Source organism: Diabrotica undecimpunctata, chromosome 2 (assembly GCF_040954645.1).
Source record: "Diabrotica undecimpunctata isolate CICGRU chromosome 2, icDiaUnde3, whole genome shotgun sequence".
In the NCBI taxonomy this organism is placed as follows: domain Eukaryota; kingdom Metazoa; phylum Arthropoda; class Insecta; order Coleoptera; family Chrysomelidae; genus Diabrotica; species Diabrotica undecimpunctata.
This window is the reverse complement of record NC_092804.1, coordinates 48,203,219-48,229,848: the sequence shown is the minus strand read 5'-3', so window position 1 is coordinate 48,229,848 and position 26,630 is coordinate 48,203,219. Positions and strand designations below refer to the sequence as shown.

At 34.8% G+C, this 26,630-nt stretch overlaps 1 protein-coding gene and 4 non-coding genes across 5 annotated transcripts in view; 4 read left to right on the top strand and 1 right to left on the bottom strand.

Moving 5' to 3' along the window:
* LOC140434507 (pancreatic triacylglycerol lipase-like) overlaps positions 1 to 26,630 on the top strand; it is a 118,670-nt gene that overhangs the window by 81,330 nt on the left and 10,710 nt on the right. The window contains exons 6-7 of the mRNA XM_072522829.1: positions 18,812 to 19,111; positions 24,135 to 24,249. Coding sequence (XP_072378930.1) covers positions 18,812 to 19,111; positions 24,135 to 24,249 — 415 coding nt within the window. The remainder of the gene's footprint in view (positions 1 to 18,811; positions 19,112 to 24,134; positions 24,250 to 26,630) is intronic.
* Positions 823 to 894, top strand: TRNAD-GUC (transfer RNA aspartic acid (anticodon GUC)). Its single transcript has one exon. It is a non-coding gene; the product is annotated as a tRNA-Asp (tRNA).
* On the top strand, positions 1,446 to 1,517 carry TRNAD-GUC (transfer RNA aspartic acid (anticodon GUC)). Its single transcript has one exon. It is a non-coding gene; the product is annotated as a tRNA-Asp (tRNA).
* Positions 6,538 to 6,609, top strand: TRNAD-GUC (transfer RNA aspartic acid (anticodon GUC)). Its single transcript has one exon. It is a non-coding gene; the product is annotated as a tRNA-Asp (tRNA).
* On the bottom strand, positions 7,225 to 7,296 carry TRNAD-GUC (transfer RNA aspartic acid (anticodon GUC)). The gene has a single exon. It is a non-coding gene; the product is annotated as a tRNA-Asp (tRNA).

Here is a 26,630-nt window from a genome sequence, read left to right as displayed (position 1 = left end):
CTGTGTAAAATATTGGAGCAAGAATTGAGCCCTGGGGTACTCCAGCTTGTGAAGTAAAGGGTGTGGATAAAATGTCGCCAACTTTAATTCTGATCATCCGATTGGAGAGATAGGAATTTATTAGCTTAACGAAAGGTGTGTGCCAGACCTGATCGAATGCCTTCTGAGCATCTGGGAATATGTCTAGGCCATGTTTCCTTTCGTTAATTGATTGTGAAATGAAAGTTGTTGTTTCAACCAATGCATTTTGCGTGGAATGTCTAGCCTTGAATCCGAGCTTGGAATGGCGAGGTGAGTGTCTAGGAGTCTCTCCTTAAGGATCCTCTCGTAGACTTTACCTAAGGTGCTCAGTAGAGAAATGGGTCTATTCGATTCAGAGTTGGTTAGGGGTTTCCCTTGTTTGGGAATCATGACTGTGCTGGCCACTTTCCATGGAATTGGAAAATAGCTCAGCGTAAGACATGCATTGATTATATTGGTGAGTAACGGGATTATATTCTCTGGAAGATTTGTAAGGCTTCTTTTATGAATGCCATCTGGGCCAGAAGATGTGTTTTTACCAATGTTACACATCTGCCTGACGGTGTCCTTAGTCACAGGGGTCATTATCGGGTGAGGATGAGGCCCCAAATGTGCCTGAGGGTAATATGATATATCTGCCACTCTCCGTTCGGCTTCCCTTTTGGATCTTTAATTGAAATTGGGATTATTGGGGGAAACGAGTGCGACCTGGAGTGTATGTCTTTCCTCGGTAGTCCTATTTCATTCATAGAAATATGCTTTTTCTAATCGATCTAATTTTCCCGAAAAATGTTGATGTAATCCTCGGTAGTATAGTGGTCAGTATCCCCGCCTGTCACGCGGGAGACCGGGGTTCGATTCCCCGCCGTGGAGAAATTTTTGGTACAAATTTCATTATTTACCTAATGTTGCACTGCTTATATAAACTATTTGTGACGAATTTTAAATTCATTACAACTTATACAGCTTTCGCAGTAGAAATAATGAGGATAAAGAAGTTAAAGAATTTAAAAATCGTACTTAGATATACCATATATCAAACCATTTATTACATTTAATTAACACTGCGCACTGGTTGGTAATCCAGTCATTTCACAATTCATAAATTTTAGTACATGGTATTTATGATCTGTCTTTATCCAATATAAAGATTTTCTGAAAGCATATAACATTTTTTAAAATTTTGTTAAAAAAATTATAAGTAAGAGTAAATATAGTAATGCACTAGTCTGGAAGTTATTTGCTACAACTGCAACGGACATTAACAAAGGCTATTCAGGAGCTGGCGTAAATGAGAATGTAATCTGTAAATTAAAAATTATGGATTAAAATGGTTATTGATAATAATTTTCTGGGTAATCCCGTTTCTTTTACAGAAATATCTTTTCTAATCGACCACATTTTCCCGGAAAATTTTGATATAGTCCTCGGTAGTATAGTGGTCAGTATCCCCGCCTGTCACGCGGGAGACCGGGGTTCGATTCCCCGCCGTGGAGAAATTTTTTGTAGACTTGAAAATAATGAATGTGATTGTGTGTGGAGATAGGTTCGTCTTCGAGCTGAAATGAAAATAAATCAATTATGAACTTTGCCTTAGTATGCAAAATCTCAGTTTAGGTAACTTTAAAAGGAAAGTTGAAATATTTTTTTTGGCCCATGTCACAAAGACAACAGAAAATCATTTGTTTCATTACCAGTGAGACGCATGTAAGGTTCAGATTTGTTTAAATTATGATTATCATCTATTCGTATTATCATAAAGAATATGTGTCTATCCTATGGTGGAAGGTCTACCCAGATTTCACGTCATGCATACCTTTTACCTTCAGTAACTTTGTTACTGAAGAAGAATGATAAACATAATCTACTAGTAAAAGGAGGAGGAGAAAGAAGGACTCTAAATATTTATTTGTAATACACTGTGTTTTCCGGAAGTCGAGTATAGCAAGCGCAAAACGAATATTTGAAGAGAAAATAAAATTTTTCGTATATTTTAAGTATTTTTTTCATATCAACTTGTTTTTACATAACCCTTAAACTGGCAAAGAAAGGAATAGAACTCTAGAAATAAATTTCAACGCACATCTCTTATATATTTATTTAGAAACACAAGGAAACAACGTTTTTTTTATTTAAATACACGCAAAAAAAACTTACGAGTGTTTTATCTTACAAGATACATTGTCCATTAAATCATTTGTCTATTTCCAGTGTGCAACTTTTGCCAAGACTCGCCAACTATTTCTCTTTCTTTAGGCATTCTATTAGTTCCAAAGAGCAGAAAAAGTTGTCGAAATAAACTACAGATTCGTTCGGCTTTGTGATTGTTCTACATAAATATATAACTACTTGAGCACCGATCCCCAAAGATTCTTCATAACTTAAAAATGGTATATTCTTGAAAGTGCTCGAACCTGTGTACACTAAAAAGTTGTAAACAATGCCTGACACTCCTGTGCGAACAAAAATTTTAAGTCCTGATTTTTTAGGCTTCTTGGGCATATATTGACGTAAGTTACTTGCGTCAGTGCCCTTATATGCTATCATCATTTCTCCAATAGAAAACAGTGTCTCTTGTTTCAAAGACAAATAGTTTTGACATATGTTTTCTAGTATGGGCCGTATTTTGAACAATATGTCGCCATTTGCATCGATGTTGATATCTCGAAAGTTTATGAGTCGTCTAAGTTTCTTGAATCTCTTTACTGGAATTACTTCACCGATTGTTTCTTGTCGAATTTTAAAACTCCAATACACTTTAAAAGCAGGCATTTGTACCACACCCACTAGCATCTTTATGCCCACAAAAGCTTTTAGTTCCAATAGGTTTGTGTTAATAGATATGCCTGTTGCTACTGTGGAGTAGTTTAATTTGATATATATACATATATATATATATATAATATGTAATCAAACATCAAGCAAGCAAGCAATTTAATTTAACTCAGCCTGTGAGACTTGTACACCCTTTAAAAATGACACTCGTGTGATACAATTCATTGGGGCGAGGAGGATTAACTCTTGTATTCAGGTGTCACTCCACTGCGCCCCAATACTCCAGACCATCCCTTTCCTCCCTATAGCACTCTGATGAGCGATAGGGGCACAACTATCAGCAAAGTGCTTGTCGTGTGGAAGTTCTGAGTACAAGAACTCCAACACGATATCCTATCCCGATCAAAGCAGGTTATCGTAAGGCGCTCTTTTCCTGTCATCTCTGGTGACTTATCAACGAATCTGAAATTGCTTGTTCGGGCCCCAAGTCTCGTTAGGTCAAATCGTTGAAAATATGTTAGAGATGCATAGTCGTCATCGGGTGCATAGAAAGACCATTCTATTGGAAATTTAATGTGCTGAAAGTCAGTTTATTTCCACCTTTACTGTTCAGATCTCCGTTCGCAGTTTTAGATCGTGAAGGCAGCGTTTGGTTATTTATGTTCTGATTTAGAATAAGAATGTTCATAGTCGGGATTAACATCATCAGCATTATTAACAAAACTTTCCTTTTCGTCTGATGGACTCTTCTATATCAGATATATATTGATTATCAGGAGAAAGTACCGCAATTATGCAATGCTACTACAAAAAAAAACAGTAATTTATCAAAATCGCATCTTACCCTAACTTGATTCACCTAGAAACAATTTTCGAATAACTATTTGCTTGAACAAAATAAAATTTGCCAATATGTAAAAAGAATCATATCAGTTGGCCTAACGTTAGATTAATAAGAAAATTAAATTTTGGAGAACATAAATTTTAGAAGTTTTAATGCATCGAACAACATATAAAAAATAGTTTATGACGTAACAAAAACTATTGATTACACAAAATAATAATAAATTTAAAAAACGCATAGAATATGTAATATTAACAAAAAAAAAATGTAAAAGTTTAATACTGAGTTACATCCCCTTTATTTTTAATGACATCCACAATTATTCGAGGCATAGTTTTTACCAAGTTCTGACAAAATTCTAATGTAAACGAATCCCATATTTCTTGCAATTTTTCCTTCAATTCGTTGACGGACCTGGAAGGATTTTTCTCAAAGCTTTTTTTATTTCGCATCTGTCATGATCGCCGGATCATGACAGATGCAGGAAATTTGACTTTTCTCTCTAGGCAGTCGGGATCACAGACCGAGGTAGGTGATCTGTGGTCGGGATGGAAAGCTCCATTTTTTCTGCGAATGACGCGACTCCTACTGTATCCAACACACACTTCAAATCTGAATTCATCACTCCATTCTATTGAATTCCATTGCGAGTGAGTTCCATCTTTATACTCTTTTGGCGATCTTAGTCTATTTTTTTGTCTATTATATCTTTTTTTGTAATGTTAAAAGTGGCTTTTCCTTAGCCTAAAATAAAATGAAATGTATTAAAAACAATTCATACTAATTTTTTCAACTATGAAACTTACTTTGTAAGTACCAAATCCTAATTTGTGGGCCTCTCGGTGACATGTTGATCTAGAAACGTGTCTACCAATAACGTCACTCCATAAAACGTATAATTTGCTCGGCTCCGATTTTTTACTATAATGCGTCTTTATGCCCTTCGATCTGCTTGGATTATTTTACTTTGTCGTACATTTCTAGGTTTTGTGACGACTGGACCTGTAGTTTTGTATCTTCTGACTATATTTCTTACACTATAGCGTGACAATTGCAACATATTCGCGATTTTAGAATTGGATTTTGCAGAATTCAAAAATCTAATAATGATTGAACAAATTTTCTCATCAATAACTTTACCTCGACCCATTGTACAATCCACAAACGGCAAAAAGCTTTACAATACTACAAAATACATTTGACATTAACTGACAGTATTATTGTTTTGATGTCATTTTTTCATAGCTACCTCTGAATTTAACGTAATTATGAAAAAATCAACTTATGTTGACATAATTGAATGCATAGCCAGGGTTTAGTGAAATTTTGTTTATTATTGAAAATAAATAAAAAAACATAAGGGTGATGTTTTTAATAAATAATAATAAAAATGCCATATTAATTAATATGGGAACGTATAAAAACATGCAGAGGATAATTTGTTTATGGTAATTGACAAATTCCATAGGTGGGCCAACTGATATGGGAAGGGGCTCGTACAAGACATTTATTGTTTTACCACTTGAAAATAAAATTACCGCATCAAAATAAGTCCTTTATATTGACATTACTATTTACCTACTAACATAGTTTGAAATAACAAAACAAAAATTCATAATGAAAACAAAAATATATTTATTTTTTGACTAACTTTATCAATAGACTGTGTATCCGCATGTCACTAACGACACTATCTACACTGACTTGGTATTACTTGAATATTAACTGGTTTTTCTCGCGCTACCTGTTTTTATTCGTAAAGAGCCTAAACAGCACAGTACGTTTTGAGTACGTACAATTTTGGTACTGTACGTACATGATGTAAAATGTACGTTTTAAGTACGTACACTGCTGTACATACCAGTACGTACAGAAGAGTACGTACTATTACGTCTTAAGTACGTACCATGAGAAAGAAGAGCTAAACATATTTATTATGTTAGGTTATGTTAACCTAACGTAATTTGTTTGGTTAGAAATTTTCCACCTCGAGTACAGTTTTGATGTTATAATTCATTGCAAGACAGTTTCATTTAGATTTTTTTTACTTATTTTTAGTGTCGGTGCTTATAGTGTGGTTTCCTGTTATCATATTCAGTCGAGTGTTTTTTAACTTATATAGTCATACTGAAAAATGTATTTTGTAGGTGAGGAAGTATATTTAAAAGAAAACCATTTGGTTAACTTTAAGATTTATAAGTTTTGTTTGTTTTTGTACTTCAAATATGAATAATAAAGATATATTCACCTATATTTACTTTTATTTACATAAATCATCATAAGTGTGTATAGTATGTACATATTATGTATATATAGTATGTACTAGGTACATACCTTCAATATGTATTAGGTACGTACCTTCAGTACGTACTAGGTATGTACCTTCAGTACGTACTAGGTATGTACCATAAATTGGAAAATGTAAGTCTTATGTACGTATTAAATACATACTTCGTACAGCAAAGTACGTACATTGTACATACTTTATGTCACATTAGTACGTACTTAGTTTGTCTTATGTACGTACTTGTGCTTACTGGGAGTGAATGTATCTTTCAGTACACATTGCCCTCTACTCGTTTAACCGCATATATTTTCTGTTATAACTTTCTTTACTAGTGTATCTCTGGGTATACAAAGGCCGTTAAATAAAGAGTGGTACCTAACTCCGGTAAAATAGAAATTCATTCTATTTTATCCGAAAATTGTGCTTCACTTGAGTATTAATATATATCTAAGGTTTCTTAATTTTCTTGAATTTATAGTCAATAATGAGTTAAAATATGTACGTCCCTGAATACGATTTTGGTCGTTTCTTCGGTTGTATTTCTATTTATTTTGTTGTATAGAGATGCTTTTTCTAACTAACGTAATTTTCCCTGAAAACCTTGATATATTCCTCGGTAGTATAGTGGTCAGTATCCCCGCCTGTCACGCGGGAGACCGGGGTTCGATTCCCCGCCGTGGAGAAACTTTTTTTAATCTTTAAGTAGGTACAGGTAAATTATAAGCATATAAAAGTTACAATACTTTTATTATCATTTTAAATACATTAGATCTTATACCCTTTTCCTGTAAAACTAATATGAATAAAGAAGGTACCTAAATATATATTACATATCGAACCGTCGGTCGAGTCCAATCCAACTATTCCAGAAATCATAAAATTTTAGTAGGTACATGAAAGTTGTGATCATTTGTGATAGTTTAAAAGTTTGTAGGTAGGTATTCTCGTTGATTGAATAACCCAGTATTCTGTACAAACACATAATTCATTCTGCTAACTTAAATATTTAAAATATTAAAAAAAGCTTCTGATTTGGAGAACGAAACGTCAGAATAAAGTATTTACAATATTACGTATTCAATTACAAATAATAAAATTTATTTTATAAATTTTAACTCTTTGAAACCCTTTTTGGCAGTAATATAACTGCCAGTAATATAAGAGTATAATAAATAACTGTCAAGTAATACATTACTGGCAGTTTTCTTACATAATGTAACAAACTTTTAAAATTTGTCTTTTGTTTCGAAAAGATTCAATATTCATCATCGTAAAAAGATTATAAAAACAAAAAAGCCTCCCCGGCGGGGAATCGAACCCCGGTCTCCCGCGTGACAGGCGGGGATACTTACCACTATACTACCGAGGACTTACAATTGTTTTGTTTGTATTAGATATATGAACAGAGGCTATGTAAGAGCAAACATTTAAATTTTTTATTTATTTACTTTTGTAATGACAAAGTATTTCTTTTCACCATTTTTCGTGACACCAAGGTGGTTTTTTACCGTCATTAGTCCATTCCGTAATTGTTCCACCTGCGAAATCCACTTGGTGCCAGTTGATTAAATAGCAAAATTATCATTTTAATGCTTTGTTCATCCATTTAAACTTCAGATCATTTATTTCAGGTATGAGTATAGTCTGCCACGTTTATTATTATGAAGCTGTGAGAGTAGGTTCCGATACATTATTAACTTCCATAACTCTTTTTGTACTTCATTCAATCTCTTTAATTCCTTTTTGAAAAATATTAAATTGGTTATGGATCAATTATAGGTATGCCTCACTTAAAGGATTATTACAAAATGTTAACTAACTGTTTAAAGCTTTTTTCTAGTTTAAAAAGAAATCTTTTAGAGCATCGAACAGTTTTAATATTTGTTCTATTGTAGGCATCAAAGACAGCCAACAAGTTTTTGAATGTGCTAAGATAGTATCATATTCGATGTCGACTATTTCACAGAAAAGAGGATTTATTTATCTCTTCGATACTAATTTTTAAGGTGAATCGAGCTAAAACACCAGTTATCTGCTTTGTTCTTGCAGAGCTAAACTTAGACGCACTTGCAGAGTCACTAACCATAATGATATTTAACTTACTGATACAGTAGACGCGAGTTACGAAGATCCGGCGCAAATCCTTATTTTCGTACCGATTCGATCCGAGCGCCTTGCTTACATATTTATCCACGTTGTCAGTAGCGCAGCGGTAACTATTCGGTGCCGTTAATTATATAAAAAGCATAATAACGCCACTGTCCACCCCTTTCGATACAGTCGGCACACGCCACATGCGCGAAGTTTTTCTATGAGGCGTTTGCAGTAGTAAGTTCATTTAATCTGAACCTGTGGTGGTGTTAGATTGTATGAAAGACCTGAGTAAGCTCAGCAGCTCTAACTGTCATTTCTTCATCTGAATCATATTTAATAAAATCATTTTTAATAAGAGACTTACTAACTATAAATACGTTGTTTTTCTATTCTCCCAATGATCTTCCTGTCGTTCAAGATTTCTTTACTTTTTACTTACTGTACCAATAATTTTTACTGTTGGTTGTTTCACGTCCATGTTTATATTATATTATATTTACTTAGTATATTTCTATAGTTCGCTCCTCAAATATTGGTTTATGTGTTTCGAAGTTTTTCTCTATTTTAATTTTAGGTTCCTCTTTCTTGTGGCTTTTCCCCGAAAATCTTAATATTCTATCTGTTTATATTTTTCTGGTATCGTTTTAGTTTTCCCTAAAATTAAGTTTCGTGTTAGATGATTGTGGTCTGAACTGATGTCAGGTTAGTCTGAAAGTGTGTAGTTGATTATAAAATAATCAATTTGATTTCTTATTATCTATGGAAAGGTACCTTGGGGAGATTTCCATATGTAGAGACCTCTTGGATGCAAATCGTAATAGGTACTCTGAATGGTTAGATCATCTTTTATACAAAACCTATCAACCTTTTTCTCCGTTCACTCCTTTTACCTAGGCACAACCAATCTGCGACACCTTGAATTGCTTCTCTCGATCTTACTGTAGCGTTGAGATCGCCTATTATTATATGTGTCCCTGTGATTTAAGTAATCGAAGAACTTTTTGCAGATGTTCGTACAATTTTACCTCTCCTCTCTGTTTTGTCTGATGGCGCATAAACTTGGATGTTGGTTATGTTAAGTAATGTTAACCGCCAGTTGCATCCCACGATGATTTCTCCCCAACACAATTTTAGTGATTTCTTTATTTTATTTCCTATTAATAATCCGACAACGTGTTCGTATTGTGGATCGTTGTTTGTAGATCCCGCATAATATGACGTTTTTTTTTGCTGGCATTTCTCCATCTCGTCGAGCATAATATGGATATGCAGTAACTTTACGACATTACCAAGTTTTTCAGTTGTATGTAGAGCTACTTCTTAATTCTGTTATATCAAGCCGGCGGATTTTTCGCACTATTTCGCATAATTTACCTGACCACAATTACAGTACACCACTATTTATTTGTTTAAGGTCGAATACTGTAAAAAGCGTCTAAATCATCTTAGTTGTTGATTGTCGCTTCTTGATCGATGCAAACTGCTATAAAATTTGAAAATCATTGGAAAAACTTCTAGATGAGTTATTATATCGTAATATTTCTAAATAAACAAATGAAGAACAAAATCAAATTAATTGGTAGCATTATCTGCGGCTTGTTCGTTTTTGCAATATTTACATGTCATAACGGAATGCGGATTACATATTGTTTTTTACATTCAACACAAAAATATTGCCATTTTCTATCCGATCTTCGTGGGCACATTTCGTATCGTCGTTTCTTAGGTTTTTCTTCACTGTTTACAGGCGCACTCCTACTGGTGGTAAGTTTACGTAGTGAACGAGGCAGGGTAAGGGAAATCGAAATCTATATAATGCCATGGTCTTAAAAATCATAACTCCTGTGTCCTCAGTTGCCTAAATTTTGTCGACCAGAAAAATAAAAACCAATTAAATAAAGAAGGCCAAATAAAGAACGTAGTTCTTGACGATTTGTTTCTATATTTATTGTTTTCCGAGTATTCTAAGGACTTTTCCTGAATCTTTTTGTTGGTGTAAACGACAATTATTTCACTGATCATATTATCAGTTATAAAATACTTCCAGCACTCTATTGTTGAGTTCTTATTGGAGTTTTGTACCGCTTGGTCTTATTGTCTCTTCCATGATAATATAAAGAACAATGCGCATCCTCTTCAACGGATCCATCACCATTAGGTTCATCTATCTGTGAGCTTTCTATATTATCCGGTTGAGAATCCAGGCCATTTTCTCCGGCTTCTAATAGGTCGTTTTCAAATTCAGAATCATAAGCTTCAGATCCTGAGCTTATTATATCAGCATCAGAGTCACATTCTTCATAGAGAACTAAAAGCCTACCTAGTTCTTTTTCCCAATCTTTCATTTTGTACATGTAATATAATTTTTGTTATAGTAGTATTAATTATTAAATAAAAATTAAAAGACTAAGGGCCATATTTACCAACAACAAATAAATCTACAAATAGTTATTCGACGAATAAAAGACGAATAAGACTATTAATTTGTAGTTGGTAAAACGAAATTGATAGAATTTATTCTAAGCATAAAGTTAATCTTTTGATAGCGGTTTATTGGTTGTTGGTGAATACGGGCCTAAGTAATAATAATTTGTTTTATTTATTCATACATATTAGACATAAGTTAATAAATTATTCAAAAATCAAAAGAAATTAACTTACCTGTCTTTACAAAAAATATATATCTCTTGTTCGGTTTGGTGGAGTCTGAGAACCCAGGCGTTGCTCGACGGTTAAAATTGCACTGACTGACTACGGATGTCTCGACTCAAAGCAGGCAGATACTCTATTAGACCCCACCATACTAACGCAGGGTTAAATATATATCTTAAGCCTGTAACTCGACCACGTCTTACGCGTCCTAATAAATATTATTTAATGTACATGTACAAAAAGGGTGTACATATGTGAAATTATAAATATAATTTCAGTAAATGAGGACTGTATTACATAGGGCTGGTTCAAATAAATTAGGATATGTGGTAAAAGGTTATACAGATTATAGCAAATAAAAAGTTTATATAAAGTCTTACCAATTCTTCTGCTGCACATACACACACTCGCGGTATTTAGAGGCTTTCAGTCGCGGTTGTTCTTCATACGGGGAAACTGTCCGGTTACCGGTTTTTGAAGACGTGTTTCGCGGTACTAACACTTAGATCACACGAGATATAGCACATTTGCGTCTGTACACGATTTAAAATAGTACTTGCGGTATTTTTCGCGTAACTATAAGCGAGGGAGATAATTAGAGTAGAGAAAAAGCGTGGTAAGTCTGTACCAAGCGATAGGTAGCGATTGATAGAGAGATAATACGTCTGCCTAGTAGGACTCAGCAGACGAAAGAGAGGACGACTGTCTCTAGCAACAGTCAGCAGTCAAGAGAGAATGTCTGTTATCATCGAGAGACAACAGGCAAGAGAGTGTGTCTTTCTTTGCTATCTTACAACTGTCTGTATTTCTAATGGAGTGGGGTTAAAATGTGAGTAGGAAGGGTTGGAGAACGGGAAATAATTGTAAAATTGTGGTAGAATGGTAGCTAGTAATACAGCGAAAAAATGACATGATTTTTCGCATGTGAAAAAATTGAACATACTGGGGGCGGGCGAGAAAAGTTACGCCACTGGGATAGGGTATCAAATAGTTACTTCGAGAACGAGGGTAAACCAGTATACATTAGGGGTACTGTTGTAATGAACTAAGATAACTAAAAACTATTTAAAATCTAGAGAAACTAAAGTCTAGAGAAACTATATACGTGTTTGGCAGAAAGTACCACTATTGGTTAAAGGGTAACCTAGCTACTTTCTTTATTGACCTAAGATATTCGCCATTAGGTGTGGATACCCTAACAGTTCGAACAAGAGAGTCTTTGCCTGGGAGCACTTCGATAATCTTTGCCAGAGGCCAGAGGAGTGGGGGAGTCTCTTCATCTTTAATTAGTACAACATCACCTATCTTTAAAGGATCAGTAGCGATGTTCCACTTACTCCTACTTTGGGTCATATGCAAATATTCCACCGACCACCTTTTCCAAAAGGTTTGATGAATTTTCGAGATATGCTGAAAGAGGGAAAGACGGTTCTGTGGTATTTCTGAGAGATCTGGTTCTGGTGGACTTGTGAGGCTTTTTCCTACAAGGAAGTGTCCGGGCGTTAAGACTGAGAGATCGTTTGGATCATTTGAGAGCTGAGTGATAGGTCTTGAGTTTAAAATGGCTTCGATTTGACAAATTATTGTATAAAAAACTTCAAAGGTAAAACGAAGATTTCCTACAAGACGATAAAGATGGTATTTGGCACCTTTAATCCCTACCTCATGCAACCCAAATTGAGAAGGGTTACGAGGCACTCCAAATTTAAAACGAATAGAGTTTTCAGAGCAGAAATTAGTAATCCTCTGCGAGAAGTTCTTACTTTTAAAGAGTTCGTTTAACTCAAGAAGCTGATTGCGGGCACCATAGAAATTAGTAGCATTGTCTGACCATATAATCTCGGGAGCACTCCGCCTTGCAATAAATCTTTTAAGGGTGAGAATAAAAGCATCAGCTGTTAAGCCGGTGACAAGTTCGATATGAACACATTTGGTGGTCATACATATGAAGAAGGCTATGTATGCTTTGTATAATGGAGCCTTTCTAAGATGAGAGGATCGGATTATGAAAAAACCTCCGTAATCTACTGAGACCTTTTGGAAAGGTCTTGTCGAGAGAACACGATCGGGATGGAGATCTGCCATAAGTTGTGTTGACTTGGGTGTCATGAAACGGAAACATTTCACACAGTCGTGTATTATCTTCTTTGTTTGTCTTAGTCCAGAGATAGGCCAATATTTCGAACGAAAATTTGACAACGTGGTCAAGGCACCTGCATGTCCCAATTTAACATGCATTTGTTTTATCATTAATTTGACAACTGAATGATTAGATGGTAGTAGCAAGGGATGTTTCTGTTCGAAAGAGATAGGGGCAAATTCTAATCTACCACCTACATGAAGAAGTCCAGTTTTCTCAGAGAGGAAGGGGTTTAGTGCCCTGATAGTTTTATCAGAGATTATTTTCCGATGTTTTAACTCATGAAATTCTTTAGGAAAGGCCTGTGATTGTATGTACTTAACAATCACAGTGGTGGAGGAGCTTATTTCACAAACCTGCAGTGGTCCTAATTCTAAAGGTGAATTAGTATGTCTTTTTCTTAGATTTGAGAGAAAACGAAAAACATATGCCAGAGTTCTCTGAATTTTTGAAAATGACAAACATTTATTAAAAAGGGTTTCAAGCGTATTATTCACTTGAGATATGTCAGAGGTTGTGCTTAAAGTAACCTGAGTGTGTCTGAGTTCCAGTAAATCTCCCGTCCATTCTTTTACCCTGAATTGAGAGTAGTCTATTACACTGGAAACTAAAAAGGGGGGACCTTCGGTCCAAAATTTTTTTAAATTTGACTGAGTGATATCTGAGGCTCTAGAGGGCAAATCTGCTACGTTTAAAGAGGAACTTACATGATGAAATAAAAAGGATTTACTTAATTCTTTGATTTGACTGACACGATGAAGTACAAATGGATTCCATGTAAATTTAGTTGTTAAAATCCATGTTAAAGCGATGAGGCTGTCTGAGAATATGTGAACTTCAGATATTGTGACGTTTTTTGAAAGAACCTCAAGTACCTTTCTAGTAAGAGTGACACCTAATAAGATACCAGACAATTCTAACCGAGGAATAGTTAGTTTATTTTTTAGTGGAGCTATTCTAGTTTTCGATGCTATGAGGCGAGACGTGACTGTGTTGTCACTATACACGACTCTAAGATAGACACAAGCAGCATAAATGTCCTGAGAGGCATCGGTGAAACAATGTAATTGCATATCCGATTTAGGCAGTGGAAGTGTCAGGCATCTGGGAAATGTAATTTTAGATATTGATTGGAATGTATCCAATAATGATTTCCAATCTAAGATCAATAGGTCATCCAGTATCTCACTGTCCCAGTCTAAGGGTAATGACCAGAGACGTTGTAAGAACCGTTTAGAGTGTACTATAATGGGTGAGAGTAATCCTAAGGGGTCATACATTCGTGACACATATGACAATACTTTTCTTTTTGTTAGGGGAGGGGCCCCTTCATAAACTGGCGGCTTAAAAGAGAAATCATCTAGATCAGGTGACCAGTTAATACCTAGAACCTTAGTGGAACCGTTAACTAAGTTAAGATTGACTTCTGAAGTGGAGGCCATGTTACATTCTCTTGAAAAATCACGAGAATTTGAATGTATTTTATGGAGTTGGAAACCATGAGTGTTTAGAAGCGAGCATAGTTGAGAATAAAGTGTATGTAAGCCTTCTAAGTTATTGGCGCCTGACAAGATGTCGTCAATATATGTCGAATTCCTTAGAGTGTGAGAGGCTACTGGGTGCGTGGTTTGATTAGAATCAGCAATATGTTTTAACACACGTGTAGCGAGAAAGGGGGATGAAGAGAGTCCAAATGGAAGACGTTTTAGTTGATAAGCGCGAATGGGTTCATCAGGATGATCTCTCCAAAGGAAATTTAACAGAAAGGTTTCCTCGGGATTTATCATAATTTGCATATATATATTGGAGATATCGGCAGTTAATACAAAGGTATATTGCCTAAAGGTTAGGAGAATATCAAATAATTCAGGTTGGCATGTGTACCCAGGGTCTAAGACCTCATTAAGAGATTGTCGACCTGCTACTTTATTATTTGGGTCAAACACAATTCGAATCCCTGAAGAACCTGCTTTTTTAACTGGGAAATGAGGCAAGAAATAATTAAATTGATGCTGTGAGTTTTGGATTTTTAACGGAATTTGTGTAATCTTGTCGTCAACTGCATAATCCTGTATGATTTTTGAATAATTGTGTAGCAACTGTGGAGATGCATGAAGTTTTTTTTCTAGATTGAGAAAACGCTTCTTAGCTGATAAGAAAGTGTTGCCTAAATTAAGCTGATTCCTATTAGTTTTAAGACCTATGTTAACCTGATATCTGTTTGTGTTTAAGATTGTTACAGATTTAATAAACTGTATCTCAGCAGGGTGTTGTGACACAGATACTTTACGGTCCAAGGGAATGTCTTCGATTTCCCAGAAGCGTTGGACGATTTGAGTGAGGTGTAAATCAACGCTATCAGCTAATTTCATATCAAACGACTGAGCAACACAAGTGACTAAATTATTTACGTACTGAGACTTAGAGCACCTTCCTCGAATAAAAGAATCGGGAATTCTTCCACTTACAATGTGTCCAAATGAGCTGCCTTGAAGAATTGGAAGGCCAGGGCCAAGTTGTATGATATTACCTGTCAATATGTCTGCGCATATGTCAGCGGCAAGCAATATATCTACTTCAGAAGGAGAGTAGAAGTTTGGATCGGCTAAGACCACTTCTGTTGGCAAGTTAAGCTTATTAATAGAAATTGGGACTTGGGGTAGTTTAGTAGTGATACTGTCTAGTACTGAACATTTGATTTTAATGCAAGTGTCCGTAGCAGCAGAGAAGATAGTCAGATCAGACAAAAGGGTTGAATTTGAAATAGATTGGGCGATACCATGAATCTTAAAATGATTTTTATAAGTGGGTGCCGCAATCTTCTTTAACAAGTTTTTAGAGACAAAACTAAGTTGTGATGCTGGGTCCAATAAGACCTTAACATATTCTCTTTTTCCATTTGGGGCTATGAGATATGCCTGTACAGTGCCTAATAAAACCATAGGGGCCGACGTAGAGACTGCTGAAACAGCATGAGTGGATGGAGATGTCGATCGAACGACTACATCGTGAGAAGAACTAGACGTTGAAGCATGAGGTTCAATTCTATTCCTTGTTGAAACGTGAGCATCGACTGTTTGAGAAGATCTATATGAATTTGAGTGCTCACGATGTGTGGACGTGGCTTCGCGATTTCTCGAGTCACTGTGAAGCAAAGAGTGATGCCTTCTGTTGCAATTAGAGCATGAATACCTGGAGGTACAATCAATCGCGCGATGTCTGGTTCCAAGGCAGTTGGAACAAAGAGAATTTTGTTGAACAAAATTACGCCTAGAGGAAGCGGATAGAGATTTGAAATCTTGACAAAGATATATAGAATGGTTATCCAACTTACAATAGCTGCATACTTTAGCTTTCATTATTTGAGATGGGGGTTTGTTTTTATCTGTGCTTATGTGAAAAGAGGACCTTGTCTCTTTTGAGGGTTGATGTTTCGCTTTAGAGTTTGCATAGAGATTTTCTAGATGTTTTGCTCTGTCATCTACCATCGTTAGAAATTGGTTAAAATCTTTGATTTTATTCGATTCAGTTGAAAATTCAATGGATCTGAGAGTGGCATGGTCGAGCTTTGAGGACGTAATATGAATTAAAATCAAATTAAGAAGTTCTTTGGATGACAAGTCGAGATTGTTTAAAGCTCTATAAGAATTTGTTATAGCGAGAGTGAAGTCTTTTAGTTGTGAATATGAGGCGTTATTTTGAAGACTTTTAGTATCTACAATATTAGTTATCAATTGCTTTACTATAAGATTATGGTCTGTATATCTTTTTTCCAAAGTCTCACGTACCAAACTATAATTTTCACCAGAGAGGGGAATATTATCAACAACCTTTAATGCATCATGTGTCAAAAGGCTTTTGAGATATATAAATTTTTCAATGTCGGTGAGAGAGTCATCAGCGTCTATAATGCTATTAAAAGTTTGAAAGAATGACGGAAACTCATGTAAATTTCCGCTAAATTTATTTATTTTTAGTTCTGGAAGCCTGATTGTTCTTTGTCGAGAGTTGGCGGCAGTGCTAGTGCTATGACTTGATCCTTGCCCCGATAGTGAGTTAGAAGAGAGTGAATCTTCTATACGCTCCAATTTTTCTTCTAAGTAACATAAGGCATCCATATATTTTTCATATGTAACATCTTCGTTTTCTAGAGCACTATCATCGTCAGCTAGATTTTCCATAGCTTCTGAATACGATTGAAAAGCAGCCTTAAGTTGAATAATATTTTCTCTGATTCTAAATTTAGTGAGATCTCGTTCATTAGAGCTCATAATGTTCGCAATCCTTATAATGTTTGTTTTCGCTGCACGCTTTGCGCGTAAATATTTTGCAGTTTCTGCCATTTCTAATCAGACTATGTTATAGTTAGATAAGGTATAATAAGAGTGTACCAGACAGAGATGAATGATAAAGAGAATAAAACCTAGCGACCCTTGGAAAGGGTACAAAGAGAAGAGAAAAAATATGTATATATAAGAGTGTAATGAGATTATCAACTTCTTGTTTTTTCTGTGTGTGAAAATTATATTTGGTATCGTGAATTTAATTTAAATTGACACTAATAGAGATTATTTTCATTGATTTAATAAAGCAATTAATACGCAAATACTTTCTAAGTTGTAAAAATTTAGTTTGTATCATCAAGCGATTTGAATAAAGCGATTATTATAATAGGGATTAATGACAATAACAGCGGAGAATTCTTGTAAAAATTTATTATTCAGAACAATAGGACAAAATCCCAAATTATTTACCTAGATATGTACCTCTGGCAAAACGTGTCAGAGAACAATACAATTAGTTGGGATTATAATGAGTATTTTTGTTGACAAAGGCAGGGGTTTTTACTACGTCACAGGTATCTATCAATGGGTAATTCTACCTGACTTTCTAACGTCCTTTAACAATAGAATCATAAAATTGGAATTTACACAGATAAGAATTATTAAACAACGATCTATCAATATATCGATTTATCAATACATACGTATATACATATATATCAAAGAACATATACACATATATAGAAATACATAATTTCGAAGGACCAAAACTAATGAGATTTACAGCAGAGATAAGATTTATCTGAACCGAATTAGATCAAAATATGTTCAATCGAGCATGAGATAAAACAGAGAGAATGAGGATTTACATATGACTCAAAAGTGTACCAAACTATGTAGAATCAAGATGTGAGACAGAGAGATAGAGAGTGAGAGAGAGATTATGATTTATATCCGACTCGAATAGACCACAATATGTACAAAAAGGGTGTACATATGTGAAATTATAAATATAATTTCAGTAAATGAGGACTGTATTACATAGGGCTGGTTCAAATAAATTAGGATATGTGGTAAAAGGTTATACAGATTATAGCAAATAAAAAGTTTATATAAAGTCTTACCAATTCTTCTGCTGCACATACACACACTCGCGGTATTTAGAGGCTTTCAGTCGCGGTTGTTCTTCATACGGGGAAACTGTCCGGTTACCGGTTTTTGAAGACGTGTTTCGCGGTACTAACACTTAGATCACACGAGATATAGCACATTTGCGTCTGTACACGATTTAAAATAGTACTTGCGGTATTTTTCGCGTAACTATAAGCGAGAGAGATAATTAGAGTAGAGAAAAAGCGTGGTAAGTCTGTACCAAGCGATAGGTAGCGATTGATAGAGAGATAATACGTCTGCCTAGTAGGACTCAGCAGACGAAAGAGAGGACGACTGTCTCTAGCAACAGTCAGCAGTCAAGAGAGAATGTCCGTTATCATCGAGAGACAACAGGCAAGAGCGAGACTTTCTTTGCTATCTTACAACTGTCTGTATTTCTAATGGAGTGGGGTTAAAATGTGAGTAGGAAGGGTTGGAGAACGGGAAATAATTGTAAAATTGTGGTAGAATGGTAGCTAGTAATACAGCGAAAAAATGACATGATTTTTCGCATGTGAAAAAATTGAACAGTACACTGTGGTCATTTTTTAAATTATTTTCAGAGAAAGGTCTATCAAAAGAACTAGTATGCAGTCACGTACGTTCCTTTCTTCTTTATAGAGAAGCTCTTCAGAACCAATTGGAAAGAAAAAATGGGAACACTAAAGCCTGCGAATTTATAGCTTATAACTGTCCAAGAGGACGAGCAGCTTTTGAAGAAGGAAGTTGCTTTCCTCAACTTCACCATCAGAATTATTCCATTGTGGAACCAGATTTCGGAACGGAACTTGGTCGTATTGGAGAAAGTGTCAAGGGGGAAGGTGTTATGTTTTTCTCTACAAGAGGTGAAAGCTTGTATTGTGGTAAGTTAAAAATAGTTTTGACTATTACTGAATACTTTGTAAATTACTGTATCCTCTTGTCTTTTCGGCTGTTTGCTCTCTATTATTGTTTACATCCATATTGTACATCATAGTACCGAACTACTGGGAAGTAGGTTCAGGATATTGATATACTTTGTATCCCGAATGCACCGGTGCATAAGTCGTTGGAGGTAATGGGAGGAGTTGTTAGTAAAATATTAGGAACACTCAAAAGATATAGATAAAAAAAGTAGAAAAATTAAAAAACAATTATCAAAAAATGTAAAAAGAAACGAAAATATCTGCATATAAGAACAGATCTAGAATACCTCTAAGAAGGTGTAAAAAGAACTCAAATAATTATAAAATAAAAAAATGTAATTTTCTATTTAAAAAAATATATTTATTAAAGATAAATACTCTGTGAAAATTAATATATAAATAAAAATAAAAGAAATCCGAATATAATCATAATTCCTATTCGGAACGAAATAATTGTATTCCAAGTAAACGAAAAATGAACGTAACAAATTATTCTATGTAGGAACCAAAAATTAATATAAAGTTTACACAAAAATGTAAAATTAAGATTTGGTTAATCCTATTCAGCTTTAACCATGATTAAAATAAGGACTACACAAAAAATGTTGATAACATCAAATAATAATAATTACTTATTTAGTAATGAAGTCTATAGTAGAAGCCACAGTTTGATTGCAGTGTTGGTCTTACGACGCGCAGCAATGCCTCATGTCGGCACAGTGGTAGGTGTATGGTAGTTTGGCGATAGACTGAGAAATCAGGACCGTACGCGGTTCGTTTCAAAAATCTTTACTCATACATTTAACTGAGTTAAATAAGAAAATAAACAAAAAAAACAAATTAATTCTATAAAAAATGACTGTATACATAAAATTAATATCTAATACCTCGTAAATACTTGTATATATAAAAACAACAAAAATGGAAGTGGTTTACCCTATACGACAGGATAAATATATATACATAAAATACACAAGAAGATCATAACTAAAATGTACTGTACGTACAGTACTTAAAAAACAAATGAGCATTAAATCTGAGATAGTTCTCGTTAATTAATACTAAGCGCAATCCATATCTAAATCGTCCTTATTTTCTAAATCATATCCCATATTAATTATCACCACAAACAATTTTTCTTCTACTTTCTTGACGTGGTTCACATAATTGTTCCACTGCTTTAGATAGGCGTTGGTAAGCTTCTATCAACCGTTCTACCGTTTTTTCTCGACTTTTCGCTTGACTCCACACCATCTCAATCGGGTTCATCTGGCAATGTTAAGGAAGTAGTCTCAAAATCTTAACGCCATATTTTTCCGCAATTGTTTCAATTTTGTACTTGTCATACTCGTCTCTAAATGCGGCCGCGGTATCCAGTAATTTACTTTTTAGGTAATCTTTCTCGAAGAAAATGTTTTTTTTTCGATTAGCCAATCTTTGATTTGTCTTTTGTTTCACACTTTTTTCGGGAAATGAAATTTGCGGGAGTGGTGTGACGCGTTATCCAAAACGACAACATTTTCTTTGTCTTTCGAAAGTTTGGTCTTCTTAAACCATTCTTTATATAGATTACCGTCCATTTCGTCGTGGTAATCAGCGGTTCCCTTCTTGGCCAAGAAAATTAATTCGACCTATACTACAAAACCAGTTTCGCTTCCAGCATGAAGAAGAACAAACCGAGGAACTCTTTGGGTTAGAGCTTTCAGTCCAGTAGAGAGCCCTTTTTTCTTTCCATCATTATCGAATCTCGACTTCTTTTACCATATTCAAAACCTATGTTATTTAGTAGCCTACGAAATGTTATTTTTGAGAAAGCTGGTAGGTCCTTAGCATACTTCACTCTGTTGGTGGTACGTTTTCCAAAAAAAAAACAAAAAAAATCATAGACAATTTTTCTTATTCGAGATTTCACTCCCTCATCGTAAGTATTCTCATGTAAATTTGACTGGAAAATATTTTTCTTTCTTTTTCGTACCGGTTTCAATTCGCCTTGCTGGACCTCTTCGCCGAAGTCATAAATTTTACGAACACTCACACCGCACATTTTCGAAACTTTTTCACAGTAATAGTCGAGCTGTCACGATTTTTTAAATTCAGATGATAGTTCATACCCTGTTTAAAATTTACGACAGATACTGAGAACGGCTCCATGATGTAGTCCGTGAAGTACTTTCATCTTCTTGCGAAAATGAAATAGAACTGAGTTTTTAAAGTTTTTGGTCTAATGGCCAGTACCAAAATCGACAGAGACATGTTTGTTTTGCGTGGACAATGGGGATTAAAACTGATTCGCTTCTCCTAATGACTTTTTAATGATCTTTATTTCCCAAAGAATGTGTTCACCAAAGAATGTGTTGAAAATTGATAAATATAGATAAGCTATCGATAATGAGTTTGTTTTTTTAAGTAAGTACCGTTTTGGAATTAAAAAAAGACGTGCAAAGATATGGCAATAATTTTATTTTTACATGATAGCCTGTACCTTAATCTACTTTTCTACATAATTTCCGTGAATATTGAGGCACTTGTCATAACGTGGCACCAGTTTTTGAATACCCTCCTGATAAAATTCTGCCGCCTGACTTGTTAACCACTGCATCACAAATGTTTTGACTTCGTTATCGTCTTGAAGACGCTGACCGCCCAGGTGTTTCTTCAAGTGCTGGAACAAATGGTAGTCGCTGGGCGCCAGATCAGGGCTGTATAGAGGATGATCTAGAGTTTCCCATTTAAATGATTTGATGAGATCTTTGGTCTAATTAGCCACATGTGGACGGGCATTTTCATGCAGTAAAACGATACCCTTACCCAACTTGTCACGTCTTTTGTTCTGGATTGCACGACGCAGATTTTTCAATGTCTCACAATAAGACGCTGCATTGATTGTCTCATTACGAGGCAGAAACTCCACTAGCAATACTCCTTTTCTGTCCCAAAAAACTGTGCACATGATTTTCCGGGCAGTAATTGTTTGCTTAAACTTCACTCTTTTGGGTGATGATGAATGTCGCCATTTCATGGATTGTCGTTTCAATTCTGATGTGACGTAGGCCACCCACGTTTCGTCACCAGTAACAGTTTGGTCTAAAAAATCTTCACCTTCACTGTGGTACCGCTCAAGGAAAGTCAATGCACTGCCTAAACGTTGGGTTTTGTGCAAATCCGTCAATATTTTTGGAACCCAACGTGAACACAATTTCCGGTAATTCAAGTTCTCGGTTACAATGCGATACAAAACACTACGAGAATACCGAGGAAAGTAATCGGACAATGATGAAATTGTAAAGCGTCTGTTTTCTCTCACCTTTTCGTCCACTTTCTGCACCAAATTTTCATTAACGACCGAAGGACGCCCACTCCGTTCTTCATCATGCACATTTGTGCGGCCATCTTTAAATGTTCTCACCCATTTCCTTACCATTCCATCACTCATAATGTTTTGTCCGTAAACTACAACGATCTCACGATGAATATCGATCGGTTTTACGCCTTTAGCACTAAGAAATCGTATAACAGCCCGTACTTCACAATCAGCGTGACTTAGGATTGTTGGAGGCATCTTAAACACTGAAGTAAACAAGTATACAATGAAGAATCAGACTGTAATGGCGTCAGTGCGTAGACAAGAGATGTAGGTAACCAGCGCTCATGCGCGGAACGCCGACCGTAGCGCTGCGGCGGCGGAATCGTAAAACGGTACTTACTTAAAAAACATGCCTCGTATTTTAATTTTATTCTTCATGTTATTGTTTAGTTCGACAATGTAACTCTCTAATCTATACATCGATGATTGAATCATGCTTTAGTTGAAACAATAATATAATAATAATAATCTGGGACTTCTCCAAACCGATCATCTTCCTTATTATCAATACGTCCCTGACAGAATGCTTGAAAATGACAACTATAAGCTATACTGGGACCGCACTGTGCTCACAGACCAACCAGTGGCACATAATAGACCGGATCTCATACTAGTTAATAAACTTACTAGGAAAACAACACTTATTGATGTGGCGATACCCAACACCAATAATTTACGTGTTAAATACAACGAAAAGATCGCCAAGTACAGAGATCTAAAAATACAAATCAGGAGACAATGGAGAATGGAAAGTACCCAGACAGTACCTATTATTCTATCTACTACTGGTGTTATTCCCAAAAACCTCCTAGAGAACATGAAACAGCTGGGTCTAAACGAACATCTCTATGAGGCCATACAGAAAGCTGTACTCCTTGCGACGTCCAGATGTGTACGAAAATTTTTGGGAGATACTCCAACATACCAAGTCACCTAGGGATCGATAACACAGAAAGAGTCCCACCAGAGCTCAATCCTTTTGATACCGTAGGTATCTGGGATGAGTGAATTTTCCCCTTAAAGGGAGTGTTAGCCGTATGGCTAAATCTGGATAATAATAATAATGATGATCTTTTATAGAACTGTAGGCAATTGTTGTGTGCGCATATAATCCAGTGCTATGATTCTTAAATTCGGTCCTGATGCGCCGCTCGGGGCAAACCAGTAACATGTTCACATCCGTTCTCTTGTAAGAAATAAATTGCCTATCTTACCTGCACTGCATTCTGACTGTGGCTTTAACTATAGTCTCTTGAAACATAGTGGTCAATTTGATACAACATAAATTAAAGGGTGAAAGGTACTTGTTTACAATCTTAATATTATTGTCTTAGAATAAGTGAAAGTTGTCCAGTTGTAGTATTTTCCATAAGTATTGCGAACCACCTGTAAATAAAATCAATCGTAAATAAAACCCTTTAAGTATGAGTAATAAGATACCTAATAGATGAAGAAAACGGGAAATAAAGAAAATAAGACATAAAAATGAAAAAAATAAAAGGTGTAAAATATTGATGATCATATACATAAATATTTTAAGGAAGCACATACAAAAATCGAAGCAATGCATGCAAAATAATTTGTAGAAAATTTTGTTTTTAATAAAATATTTTCAAGGTACCCAATTGCAAGCAATAATTGAATTGTCAGATAAAAATGGACCTTTAAAAGGAATCTTAAAACTGCAATTAACCTCCAAAAATATTTCTTGGGACTTCCAGACCAATTTTGAGTAAGTAAAATATTTGCTATTTTGACTTATCTAGTGTCATATTCGTCAAAGCTAACATATGCTAACATACTAAACGTCTTCCATTTTTATTCCATACAGTGAGAGGATAAAGTCTAACCCCCTCATAAACTCGTTTATTTTAAAAATAAAATATAACCTCTCGACACGCCGATTTTTAGATCTGTAATATTAACGGTATTAAAGTTTCGATATTTCAATAAACTCCCATCAGGTGAACACTCTAAATTTTTAAAATTTTAAAAGGGGTCATGTGACACTTTATTGAAAAGATCATCAAAATTTAATTTTAAAATTATATAACATTAATGTTATTTATATTTAATTTTGTAACATTATTGCTATTCGCGATAGCCAATTCCGACATGGGGCGCTCAATATTTCAAAGATGGACGATAACTTCGGGAAAACAAATAATTTTGTCATTCGATCTCGAAGCTATAAAACGTTTAGTATAAATTATTTACAAGTGTGTTTTGCCAAAGTAAAAGTTGGAGTAGGTTCTTCAAAGTTTATTTGTTTGTGATTCGAGTTTATACATACGGCAATTGACTCCCAAACCTGAATAAAAATAAAATTAAATGTTTGTTTTTCTACAGTATGTCTGAAACACGGAAAGTAAAATTTACATTGTCTCAATTATTTTTATGGTTTATTTTTAGGTCGACAGAGATCTTTAGTTGAGGGCGAGGCAGTTTTTGGAGCTGACCACGTTATATTTTGTAAATTACGCCTTACGTTTTCTACTAATAACTTCATGAGACCTTTGGGGCAATTTAGCTGATGGAACAGCATATTTCTTCGGTCTTCTCAATTTAGTTTCAGGTGTTACTATAAAATAAATTAAATATAAATATATTAAAATATAAATAATATTTTAATCAACACTTACTTGGAAACTAATCGTTCTCAGTAAAATGTAAACTGGACACAGTCATGTACTTGGTTATAGGTTTGCCAATTCGCAAAATGCATTGCCAAACTCTTATGTATGGAATTTTTTTTGTGAATTATAATAATAGGATGAACATGGAGGAACATTGCAATAGTTTTTTGAAGTCGAAGTCATTGTTAATTACAATATAAACCGGTCGCTAATATGTATACAAATTAATGACAATTTTTTCAATTTTTCCCGAAGTGGATGCTTTTGAAATCTACCACCAGGCGTCGCCCACTTTGCGGTTCCTTGCGATTAGAATTTTTCATGTAAAAAGGAGTGCATGTCATTCAATATTTACGACGTCAGAACCCCACAGCGTTGCCGAAACATCAGAATACCGAGATATACAGAATAATGCAGAATATGTCAGGATTTTTTAAAATGTCAACCATTTAAGAATACAATACACTAGTCAATTGGATTTTTAAAATGTACTAAAATAAGTAAAAAAACTGAAAGGTTTTATAAACTTAAGAAACCCAATGCTAATAATAATAATAATATATAATTAACGAATTGACTAATGTGACTAGCCTTTTACCACCTCTTTTTGTGGTTCTGACACTTCATTTGTATTCATTTTGCCATGAACAACGTATTTTTCCATTTTGGAAGATCTATCTTTCATGAAAAAAAACTTATATACAAAATTTTCTTAAAATAAAGTTCTCTTTATTGCAATATTAACAGACGGATATATCTGGCAAATAGAGCCTATTATGGATTAAAAAAAATTTTAACAACAAGCCTAGTTACAAACAGAACGAAACTAGTGATATACAGAACTCTTATCAAGCCCATCCTCACCTACGCGTAGGAAACATGGACGATGACAAAGAGCGATGAAGAACGTTTAAGATGCTTTGAACGTAAAATCCTCCAGCATATCTATGGAGGAGTACAGGAGGGCGGATTATGGCGTAGACGCTATAATTTCGAACTTTACCGCCTGTCTGACAAACCTGATATTATTAGGTCCATCAAAATAAACCGGCTGCGGTGGTTAGGTCACATAGAGAGAATGAATGAGATGGAGCCGCCAAAATAGAAGAGTTATGATACGTAATAGTAATAAAGTCACTTTTATTGCTAATTTTTCCTTAAAAAAATTATGAGGTGTATTTTATTTTCATCAAAACGTTTTCAATTTTTTTCCTAAAATCTTTGGTGAAATCTTGAAGTAAGAAATTTCATTGTTTTTTAGGAATGATATTGTTTATAGAAATTTTTGTCCATACAAGCTATCGTAAGTTTTTTTAGTAATTCACAAAAAAAAACATTACTCGAAGAGTATTGGGGTAATCAAAAACTTCATAAAAAACTTTTTACTTCAAATTTGGTTATCTATCGACTTCTTCCAAAGAAATTTAACGTTTTAAATTTACACTCCTAAGAAACAGTGACATTCATACACGGAGCA